Here is a 12479-nt window from a genome sequence, read left to right as displayed (position 1 = left end):
GTCCATTGTTGACAAATTTTTCTCCAGTGACTGAAATAAAATAGTAAATGAGGTTAATAGTTTTATGTCTGCTCCTGAAAATATTCAGAAAACATCTTTTTCAGAAGTTTATGGGGTTGCCTTGGTGAAACTGCATCGACATCATCCACTAAATTTCAAATCAAGGAGATTAAGTCCTTACCCAGCTAGTTCTTAGCAAGGAAGGAAAGCTTCATAACATAATGGCAATATTACTATCTTATTCATAAATGTGCAGGACAGTGATTACAGGAGGAGACATCTTCTAGCTGAAAGTATGGAGAAATTGTTGTTTCTCCACTGTAATGTCAATATCTCACATTTAAGTAATAATTTTTTGTAATAAAGCCTTAGAAATGAAAAGTATTATAAATGGATGTGTTCTGATTGGATTGAAACTCCATGACATGTAATCCTATAGACTTAAACCGATTTTTAAAAGTTTTAAAAATACAATAGAAGGTAGGTCTTTTATTATCTTTGGTTTGTAAGATAAGATACAGAGAAGAGGAGAATAAGATTTCAGAATAGGCCCTGGCTGGTTGGCTCAGTGGTAGAGCATCGGCCTGGCATATGGATGTCCTGGGTTCAATTCCCAGTCAGGACACACAGGAGAAGCATCCATCTGCTTCTCTACCCTTCCCTACCCTTCCCCCTCTCACTTCTCTCTCTCTCTCTCTCTCTTTCTCTCTCTCTCTCTCTCTCTCTCTCTCTCTCTCTCTCTTCCCCTCCTGCAGCCATGGCTCAATTGGAGCGAGTTGGCCCCAGGCACTGAGGATGGCTCCATGGCCTCCACCTCAGGCACTAGGAAGAGCAATGAAGCAATGCCCTAGATGGACAGAGCATTGACCCCTAGTGGGTTTCCTGGGTGGATCCCAGTCAGGGCACATGGAGGAATCTGTCTCTCAGCCTCCTCTCTTCTCACTGAATTAAAGAAAAAAAAGATTTCAGAACACCTTGGCCTGTTTATGACCTCAACCTGAATGCATTAATTTGATCAATACCATAAGAATGAAGCCTTTTCATCTTAAATTTGCTTATACTGCTTATGAGTCAGCAAACTTTCTAAACCTCCTAATAAAAACACTAGATATCACAAGAATGTTTAGACAGCATATCCTTTGTTTTCCTTCCTTTATGCTATTGCTATAAGACAAGTTCAGGTACATACGTCTTATTTTCTTTTCAGTCTTCCTCACTGGATTCAGTTTTATGAGGACATACATAAAAATAAATAAAATATATAGAAATAAAACCCCCAGATATATAACATACAATTATATATTCTCTCATTGACCAATTAAATACTAAAAATTAGGGTTGTCAGTTATAGTATGACTTTTGCACTGATTTAGTCACCTACCATTTACTGAGAAAATGCTATGGTTTGGGCAATGAGGTAAGTGTTGGGGGTTCAAAATGAAGAAATTCTTTTTCCTGCATCAAGAATAGCATTTTAATGGCAGAGACAGTTATGTAAACACACATAGGAAGGTGAGAGATGCTGGGATAGTTCCACACAAAGAGATGAGTTTTGTGAAGATTTTTAAAGGCTATGAGAAATTTAGTTGTTTACATCTTCTAGGCAGAGGAAATAGTCTAGCCATGGGCACATGGTTTTGGAAGAGCATGGTGTCTTCAGGAAACACTGAAAAATTCAGTGTAACTAGAACATAGGGTGTGTGATAGTAGAAGGTAGAGGTAAAAGCTAGAATACAAGGAAGCAACATGAAGCTGTAACTGGAAGAGTAGGAGATTAGGATGGATTTAGAAGGCAAATTAAAATGTTTTCATTCTTTAAGGAATACTCTCACTGTTTTTAAAGACTCTAGCTTTGGCAGCTTATGGTTATATTTAACTGAAGTTAGACTGATGGTATGGAAATTCAGTGAAAACTATTGCAGTAGTCCAAAGGACAAATAATAGCCTGAACTAAGGCACTGGTAATGGTGCTGGTATGGAGTGATTGGTTTGAGACCTTTCCAGAAATCAAGTGAATGTATAAAAGAGGGAAAGGGGGTGATCAACAGTATCTGTTAGATAGTGAAACTCTTAATCAGGATTGACAACATAGACTACTACACAGGCATATAGGGAAAATGATGAACTCAGCTATCGACATGCTAAACATGAGATTATCTGTAGAATGTATCATAGATGACATGTGACCAATAGAATAAACTAATCTGCATAAATTGGCTTTTCTTAACAATTTTAGCTAAGTTTTGACAACTATTTGACATTTAGTTGTTTCTCCCTGACAGGAATTTAGTTATGTCCATGGTATATATAATAGGGTATTAGATGGTAGTGACAAATGAAGAGAATTGGGAGGTAGACACCTGATTTTATTACAATACCCATTTATTATGAATACTGTAGGCAATTGGATTAATATATTTTTCTTTTTTTATTCACTAAGAGGAGGGGTGCCCACCTGGAATCCACCCAGCAAGGCTTCTAGGGCATGATGCTTGGCCCATCTGGGATGTTGCTCCATTGCTCAGCAACTGAACTCTTCTTAGCACTTAAAGCAAAGGCCATAGAGCCATCCTCAGCACCCTGGGGCCAACTCGCTCCAATTGAGCCATTGCTGCAGGAAGGGAAGAGAAGAGAGAGAGAGAGAAAGAAAGAAGCAAGAGAGGGAAGGGTGGAGAAGCAATGGGCACTTCTGTGTGCCTGACCAGGAATTGAACCCAGGACATCCACATGCTGGGCTGATGCTCTACCACTGAGCCAACCACCCAGGGCCTAAAATGTTTTCTTATGCCACTGTTTATTTTGTAGGTTATGCATAAATATAATCTTTACTTGATACCAATCATAATGGTGTAGCTTGAAGACAGAAAGATGTGTAGACATCAGGGTCTTCCCCAAATATAAAAATATAATAACTTTCATTTTTATATAGCCCAGAACAAATGTACAGGGAAGATCTGAGCCAAATTCTGATGTAGAAATTGTCTTAGGCCCTGGCCGGTTGGCTCAGCGGTGGAGCGTCGGCCTGGTGTGCAGGGGACTCGGGTTCGATTCCCAGCCAAGGCACATAGGAGAAGCGCCCATTTGCTTCTCCACTCCCCCCCCTTCCTCTCTGTCTTTCTCTTCCCCTCCTGCAGCCAAGGCTCCATTGGAGCAGAGATAGCCTGGGCGCTGGGGATGGCTCCTTGGCCTCTGCCCCAGGCGCTAGAGTGGCTCTGGTCGCGGCAGAGCGACACCCCAGAGGGGCAGAGCATCGCCCCCTGGTGGGCAGAGCGTCGCCCCTGGTGGGCGTGCCGGGTGGATCCTGGTTGGGCGCATGCGGGAGTCTGTCTCTCCCCGTTTCCAGCTTCAGAAAAATACAAAAAAAAAAAAAAAAAGAAATTGTCTTAGCCACTCTTCCACCTCCTTCTTTGGCATTCCTTCCTGCTACTCAAACACCCTCACTCAGCCTTACTTCCTTAGCCAGTGCCCTCATGCAGTTTCCTGCGGTCAAGGCCTATCCTTGATATCCTCTCTCCCTTGTAAGGTGTCCTTGTTAATACCCAAAATCTTTAGGGCATTGTCATTGGCTAGCCTGAAAAATAGATCTGCCCTAATAAATATCTCAACAATATATTGAACTATTTTTTTAAAAGAACTCATGCCAATTCCTGATCAATTTAAACCAAGCAGAAAATCAAAATAATCAAGAACCAGATCCAATTATGCTACTATAATCTATATTCTAAAATCATACATTTGATTTTTTACTTATTGGTTCTATCTTAATGTTACTTAAATAACTATGGTGTAGAATATAATCTGTCTTATTTTTTAATTTATATTTATTTTTTACTTCAGAGTCTGAATCTACATGGAAACAGCTTGAGTAAATTGAGAGATCTCTCCAAGTTAACAGGACTTCGAAAACTTAATATCAGCTTTAATGAATTTACTTGTCTAGATGATGTACACCACTTGGTAATAACTGCTCTTTTGAAATTATTTAAAACAATTTTTAATTTAATAGATAAGTTATATTTGTAATTATGACCTCATATAAGTATATTCAAGATTATACAGACCATGTCAGGAACAAAACTTACATACACTATACTATGTTACCTTTTCTAAAATAGGTCTTGGATTTAAATTCCATTTGCAAACCAAATATACACCTGTGGTCATATCTGATTTCTAGCTACTTTAAAATAAGTTTGTTAAAACTATTTCAGACTTGTTTTTAAACTGTACTTTGGAAAGTATTGTTTCCACTTTATTCTGCTCTTGCTACTTCTCATCTGTTCATTATCTATGTTATTTCTTTTTTTCTCGGCCTTGTCCTTTCTACCTGAATGTCACACACATAGATCTTGTTTGACTCGTCTCTGCTTTCTCATAGGTCATAGGACAAATATGGTAATGCTCATACACACATCAGTTTGGACCTTGCCTATCTTTTGCTTTCCTTGTTATATATCATATAACAAAAATAATCACATATGCGTTTCCAGAACTCCAATCCAGCATCCCTACTTTCCAAAGTTCCCAGATCACTGACATACCTTTTCAGAACGCATCATCATTCTCAGCTCTCATTCATTATCTACCTCTTTGCAACCGTACCAAAGCTCTTGCTCTGCTGCTTTCACTACTGTTGAAGGAGCTCTTACTTTGTTTACTGGCTCTTAGGTTTCAGTATTAAACCCCGTTCTTTGGGGGGTTTTGGTAAGCTAAAGTCCTTTTTACTTATTTTTTATTGAATTTATTGAGGTAACATTGATTCACAAAACGTTACAGGTTTCAAGTGTACAACTCAACAAAACATCATCTGCATCACGCGCCCATCACCCCCAGCAAAGTCCTTTTCCATCCACATTTCCCACCTTGCCCACCTCCACCTACCCCCACCTACTTTCCCTCTATCGCCACACTGCTGTCTGTGTCTGTGTGTTGTAGACATATGTTCTTGTTGATTTTTTTTGCTTAATCCCTTCACCTTCTTTCATCCAGCCCCCCAAAAGCCAAAGCCCTAAGCCCTTATTAATTCCTGTTCGTCTGGGTTTGATACACAGCTGAATAAAATGGTAGTTTAATAGAGGTCCCAGGACTATATGTAAATTGTTGAATTTTAATTTCTTTTTTCTAATATTCACTAGAAATTCTAAAAGTTATGACAGTCATTATAATTTTTTATAATTTAAAGAGTAAACTCCTAAGCGGTGCAAGGTGCTATTATAGTGAGTGAGCTGAGCCAGCTTCCCAGCATGTATTTTGCATTGTGGATTTGTTGTTCCTATAAAAGTTTCTTTCATCATCATAGCTTCACAACCTACTTATTGGATGAATATCACCATGGTCTTTTTATAGGTAAGAGAACTATTTTCAAATTTTAGGATTACCAAAGGTGGCAAGATATAGACCTCTCAAGCATCAAGTATCTGATGTATAAATGTGCCTCTAAAAATGACTGTAAGAATGTTAAGGACGGTCAGAGAGAGAAGATAGTTGTGTATTTCTTTGCTTTTTTATTATAATATAAAAAACAGATACATAAAACTGTTTAATAAAAACATGTGGTTTAGTCAATTATTATAAAGTGAACATGCTTGTAACCAACACCCACATCAAGAAATAAAAGTTTGCCACCTATAGCATAAGCCTCTTGTATGTGTGCCATTTCTTTAAGAAAGCATCATCCTGACTTCTATAGTAATCTCCTGCATTTTTCCTCATAATTCCATCAGCCAAATGTGTATCTCTAGCACACCAGTTTGGTTTTTACATTTTTAAAAATGTATTAAATCTTTTTTTTTTTTTTTGTATTTTTTCTGAAGCTGGAAAAAACGGGGAGAGACAGTCAGACTCCCGCATGCGCCCGACCGGGATCCACCCGGCACGCCCACCAGGGGGCGACGCTCTGCCCACCAGGGGCGATGCTCTGCCCCTCGGGGGCATCGCTCTGTTGCGACCAGAGCCACTCTAGCACCTGGAGCAAAGGCCAAGGAGCCATCCCCAGCGCCTGGGCCATCTTTGCTCCAATGGAGCCTCGGCTGCGGGAGGGGAAGAGAGAGACAGAGAGGAAGGAGAGGGGGAGGGGTGGAGAAGCAGATGGGCGTTTCTCCTGTGTGCCCTGGCCGGGAATCGAACCCGGGACTTCTGCACGCCAGGCCGACGCTCTACCACTGAGCCAACAGGCCAGGGCCTATTAAATCTTTTAAATCTCTTTTAATTTATAAGTTTCCCTTCAATCCCCCTTCTATTCTCCATAGTTTATCTATAGAAATACTTGGACCTTCCAACCAGGGTTTTCCACAGTCTGGACCCTACTGATTTGCTCACTTATGATGGAAATCTATTGATATATGCTTTCCACCCTCCATATATATATTTTATTTTATTTTATTTTATTTTATTTTTTTAATCAAGTGAGAGTCAGGGAAGTGGAAAGACAGATTTCTGCATGTGCCCTGACCGGGATCTACCAAGCAACCCTCATCTGGGGCTGATGTTCTGCCCATCTGATGTTTTGCCCATCTGGGGCTGCTGCTCTGCTGCTTGGCAACTGAGCTATTCTAGCACTTGGGGTGAGGCCATGGAGCCATCTTCACCACCTGGGGCCAACTTGCTCATTTGAACCATGGCTGCAGGAAGGGAAGAGAGAGAGGGAGGGAGAAGGGGGAGGGAGAGGGGTAGAGAAACAGGTGGTTGCTTCTCCTGTGTGTCCTGACTGGGAATCTAATCCAGGACTTCTACACACCGAACAAATGCTCTACTGCTGAGTCAACTGGCCAGGGCTCCCTCCATATTTTTTTTAAATTGTCAACTGGTTCCAGAAATTGGCTACTCAGGCAAGACCATATGAAGCACATGATATTACTTTTCTGATTCTTGCAGCCATTATTAATGCCTATATCCATTTACTCATTGTGGATTACAAAATGGCAACATTCTTATTGCGTTATTTCTTTTCCATTTATTAGTTGGAATAGTTTTACGGAGATATGTCCCTTTATCTATTATTTGGGAACCCAGTGGTTCCATTCACAAAGAAAATGCAGAATATATGCTTGATTATTTGCATTTATCAATTTTGAAGATAATGAATTTATTCCTTATAATTTCCCAAAGATGTACAATTATTTTATGTGTGTTTTGATATCATTAAGAATGCAGGAACTTAAACATACTTGATGAGATTCTATCCATTGTAGTTATTACCACAATTGAAGTTTAAATTGTCTCATCCTTAGACAATAGAAGCCTCTTAAAGTCAGCTCCTTTTGCCATGACTCTAATAATCTTTGATAGCTTCTTTGCCACCTGGTATGAAGGATGTTCCTTACACATTTTATGTGTTTCATGTTTTAACATGGAATCAACCATTTCTTCAAGGACCTTTGGTTTCTTTTAAAGAGAAATGGTATTTCGAGACCACAGACTTAGGCGATCATTGTTTCTAGGTCTTTCCAATGGACAGAACTTGGTGTAAAAGATGGGTGTGTTTGTGTGTATTGATATTTCCAATTCAAATTCAAGACTGAAAACATTTGAGCTTAGCTCATCTCTGTTATTTACAGGTATATTTTCTTTCTCCCACATCAATAATCCTGATTTTCAGGACATAAGGTCATAAAATATTTAATAATTACTCATTTGTTTTATCTTCTATCACACACAGAGCAGTCTCAGAATTACAGCACTAATATTCTCATCAATATGATTACTGAAAAGAGACTTTAAAATTTTGTGTGTGTGTTCTTTTTATTTTCCCATTATTTTTTGTTTTCTTTTAATTTATTGTGTTTACATAGATTCTACTGTCCCCCGGAATGCATCCCCCCTCCCCTGTGTTCCATTTAAAAAAAATAACTAAGATCATCAGGCTGTATCTATTTTGTCAGAGCATATGGCTTTACACTTTGCAAATCTCCCTTTTAGTTAATTGGTAACTACATTTAAATCTCATCACCATTTCTTAGGTTGGTATCTCTCTAGACATTTTGATTCTCTGAAAAATATTCTTATGGAAACAATAATCCTTTCAGTTACTGGCTGTTGATAATAGTTTATCATTGCCCTTTATACTTAAAAGGCAGTTTTGTTTAATATAAAATCCTTGACTTACACATTTTAAAAGTTAAAATGTTAACTTTTAAAAGCTAATTCATTTACTTCTGGCATAAAGTCTTTCTATAGAAAAGTCTGAAGAAAATGTATAATTGATTTTATTTTAAAAGAATGTTCTAAGATTATGTCCTTAATACTTTTTTACTGTCAAATATCTCTTAGTTCAAAAAATTATGATGATAGTAAATGACAAGTTTTTTATGTATACTCATGAGAATAAAAAGTAACACTATTTGGTTTCCAGAAATTTTTTTTTATATTTTATTGACCTGTACATTCAACTGCTAAAACGAGAACTACTATAATAATGTTACTCCTGCTATTCCAACAATGTGAACTATGCATTATATAGCAGTGACTAATTTTATGCTGAATTCAAACAATTGTTTAAATTAAACTGTAAATATATTCATTTTTAAACTATAGTAATATTTTTATCTTAAAAATATGTTTCAAAACATCTTCTTAAAGTTCTCTTTGTCTCTTTCTTGTTCTGTGTCTAAATTAGTGTACACCTTATGAAAAATTTATTTGCAACAAATACAAGTACAAAGTCTTAAAGACTTCTTATAAATAAGTAAGATGAAGTTCTGAACAGATAAATGACCAAAGACAAGAAGCAAAATAAAAACATTTGAAAATGGCTAATATAAACAGATAGAAAGATGTTTGACTTCACTGGCAAATAATGCAAGTTAAAAAGAGGCAGGTAGATTGCTGGGTATTTAATGAAATGGGTGTTCTCATATTCTACTGTTGAAAAAATGGTACCAATTTCCTTGAAAACTATTTGGCAGTATTTATCAAAAGTCTTAACAATACAGAAATCCTTAAGAATAGTAGTCCCATTGTTTAAAAACCCTTTCTGAAACCATGTCAGTGTCTCAGTTCAAGTATCATAATCATGGTCATTAGTTGTAGTGTTGCCAACAATTAAAAGCCATATAAATGTCCATAGAAAAATGTTTAAAACAATCCTAATAATTTACATATTAGAATATTAGACAATAATTTAAAATAATTTTGAAGAATATATATATATATATTTTGTATTTTTCTGAAGTTGGAAATGGGGAGGCAGTCAGACAGACTCCCACATGAGCCCAACCGGGATCCACCTGGCATGCCCACCAGGGGGCAATGCTCTGCCCATCTGGGGCATTGCTCTGTTGTAACCAGAGCCATTCTAGCGCCTGAGGCAGAGGCCATGGAGCCATCCTCAACACCCGGACCAACGTTGTTCCAGTGGAGCCTTGGCTGCGGGAGGGGAAGAGAGAGACAGAGAAGAAGGAGAGGGGGAGGGGTGGAAAAGCAGATGGATGCTTCTTCTGTGTGCCCTGGCTGGGAATCGAACCTGAGATTCCTGCACGCCAGGCCGATGCTCTACCACTGAACCAACTGGCCAGGGCCTAATTTTGAAGAAATTTAATGACGTGTGAACATGTTAAATGGGTACAAAATTCTGTGTAATACAATCTGTTTTATACAAGAAAAAATATATGTGCATATTATAGAAAACAATGTTTTCAGTCATACTTTCTGAGCAATAAAATTATGTTTTCTATTTTTTGTATCTATTTACTATATCATCCAAATTTCCAACAGGGAACATTTGTTACTTCAATGGTTTTAAAAAATTATTATTAAAAAATATGCACTTTTGAATAAGAAAATCAGAGAATATTTAGTTTCTACCTCTGAAGATGAACCTTTTGTAACCATGTTACAAAATATTAAAGCCCTTTGAGTGGTACGAATATTCATGTACATGTGCCTCCTGACCATCCAGGGTACGATTTATTTTTAAAATGTATAAAGCAACATTAGAAAAAGGCAAATGTATGTTCTTCTTGTTTCCATAAATGATTATCAAACATGATTTTAAGTTAATGGAACTATAACTGGAACTAATTTCCTTTTTTGAAAAAAAAAACTCACTCTCAGGGTTCAGCAAGCATGAAAAAAACTCACTACTCAAAGGGTTAAAAAGTGAAATTCCTTGTTTGTTGGGGACAAATTATCTCCCAGTTTCTCTAAGAATTCTCTTCTCTGAAAAACAAACAGTGCCACTCTTTGTCATCCAGGTGAAGTGAGAATTAAGAGAGAATGACTAAAATGAAATACCTGTAGCTCTTTAGGAGAAAGCATATGTTGATACCATGATTGCAGTATAATACTGTTTAGGTTTCCTGTGAGGATCATAGAGCGAGGTACTATGGAAACACAAATCATGATCCTTCCAGCATCACTTCTATTTCTATCTATTGCAGTGTAACCTTGAATATTTGGATGCAAGCCATAACCATGTGATAACCCTTGAGGGATTTAGAGGTCTGATGAAACTGAAGCACTTAGACTTGTCCTGGAATCAACTGAAAAAATCTGGCGATGAAATAAATATGTTAAGCAAACATACCATAAGCCTTCTCACTCTTGATATTCAACACAATCCATGGCAAAAGGTATGCAACAGACATCTTATAAGAAAGCAATTACTTTTATTTTAAAGCCAGAAATAAGCAAGCTATCTTTGTTGTATTAGAATTTCTTTAAATATTTCATAAGAATTTAGTATAGTGATCAAGTGATTCAAATGTTATTATAAGCCCTGGCCAGCTAGCTCAGCGGTAGAGCATTGGCTCAGTGTGTGGAAGTCCTGGGTTCAATTCCCAGCCAAGGCACACAGGAGAAATGCCCATTTGCTTCTCTACCCTTCCCCCTCTACTTTCTCTCAGTCTTTCTATTTCCATCCCACAGCCAAGGCTCCATTGGAGCAAAGTTGGCCCAGGCACTGAGAATGGCTCCATGGTCTCTGCCTCAGGCACTAGAATGGCTCCGGTTGCAACAGAGCAACACCCCAGAAGGGCCAAGCATCACCCCTAGTAGGTGGATCCCAGTTGGGTACATACAGGAATCTGTCTCTCTGCCTCCCTACTTCTCACTTCAGAAAAATAAATAAATAAATAAATAAATAAATAAATAAATAAATAAAATGTTACTATAAGAAAAAGCTATAATTTCATATTAGACTTTATTTTTTATCTCTAGTAGTTTGAGAGGATTATGGATTTAAGAGTGGTAAGTTGTCATGGGCATCTGCAAATCTTCAGCGAGTTTACATAGCTCTGTGTGCTATGACGTTATTGTAATGAGACAAAGGAACCAAGAATAATAGAATGCCCTGAGAAAAGCATACTATTAAGGAAGGAATAAATTTGTCCTCCCCTGATATGTTCTACTATTAAGGAAATTTGAACACTTTATTCTCATTAAAAAATATGTAGGTGCATGCTAAGAAATTTCAGTATTCAATGATTATAATTAGGGTATCTCCAAGTATTTTTTAAAAAGCCCCAAGTTTATACTTTCAAGAATCCTCCTTTCTTTGCTTTTCAAAAATGTATATAAGACTGTGTTCAATATTTTAAAAAAGGACTAAAACATGATTGGTTCTATTAAATTGTCCCTATTACTGTTTATATTGTTGTATTTCTTCCATTTTGCTCCATAAATTTGAAGGATATTTTTCTTCTGCCAAGGCAGACTTCCTGGATGATCACAGCACAGCTGTCTCCCTGTTGCCAAACTAAATGTCAAGGCTTAAAGGATCTGTATTGAATCACACCCAGAGCTGACAAACTGACTGCTGATCTAGATAAAAAGGAGGCAGGCACTGCAGTTGTTCTTTGAAACTTCCACCACAGTTACTTTTTAGCAGCTTGTAGGATTTTCCCCCTTCATAAGAGTAAAACAATCCATTTCCAAACAGAACAGATTAATTCATAAATACAATTGAATTTCAACCAACATGTAAGGAATTAAGTTAAGCCTTTATTTTTAGATATATAATAAAATAAGAGGTACATAATTTTGAGTTCTATGGGAAGGAATGAAGAAGCACTCCTTCCCATGCCATAACATACATAATATTTTGTGAAAATTAACTTTTTGTTATTTTTCCCAAGCCAGCCACATTAAGACTGAGTGTTATTGGCAGATTAAAGACTCTTACTCATTTAGATGGACTCTTAATTTCTGAAGAAGAAGCAACAGCTGCTATGAAATTTATTAGTAGAGCAAAAATTACTCAGGTTAGACTTTACAATTTAATATTTCTTGTACTATTTAGAATATACAAATAATATTTCCCATATTCTTGCTTTGTTATTAAGATTTTGATAGTCTCTTAGCATGCTACTAAAAATCAATTAATATATAACAATTATATTACTTGAATTTTTTTTCCTATTTAAATGTATTTCATTTGAATACCAACTGGTTGTATGGGTCTCATCCTTGCACAGTTTACTAAAAATACCTCGAGGGTAACTGTTTTTTTACCAGTCAACCTGAATTCACCAGATCACTTTCTA

The 12479-nt window shown here is 37.1% G+C and overlaps 1 protein-coding gene across 1 annotated transcript in view; it reads left to right on the top strand.

Annotated features, from left to right (window-relative positions):
• LRRC9 (leucine rich repeat containing 9) overlaps nucleotides 1–12479 on the top strand; it is a 116581-nt gene that overhangs the window by 49991 nt on the left and 54111 nt on the right. Inside the window, 3 exon segments of the mRNA XM_066388277.1 lie at nucleotides 3838–3957; nucleotides 10377–10568; nucleotides 12072–12197. Of these exon segments, the coding sequence (XP_066244374.1) occupies nucleotides 3838–3957; nucleotides 10377–10568; nucleotides 12072–12197 (438 nt within the window).

Source organism: Saccopteryx leptura, chromosome 6 (genome assembly GCF_036850995.1).
Source record: "Saccopteryx leptura isolate mSacLep1 chromosome 6, mSacLep1_pri_phased_curated, whole genome shotgun sequence".
Classification (NCBI taxonomy): Eukaryota; Metazoa; Chordata; class Mammalia; order Chiroptera; family Emballonuridae; genus Saccopteryx; species Saccopteryx leptura.
This window is presented reverse-complemented; position numbering and strand designations above follow the sequence as displayed.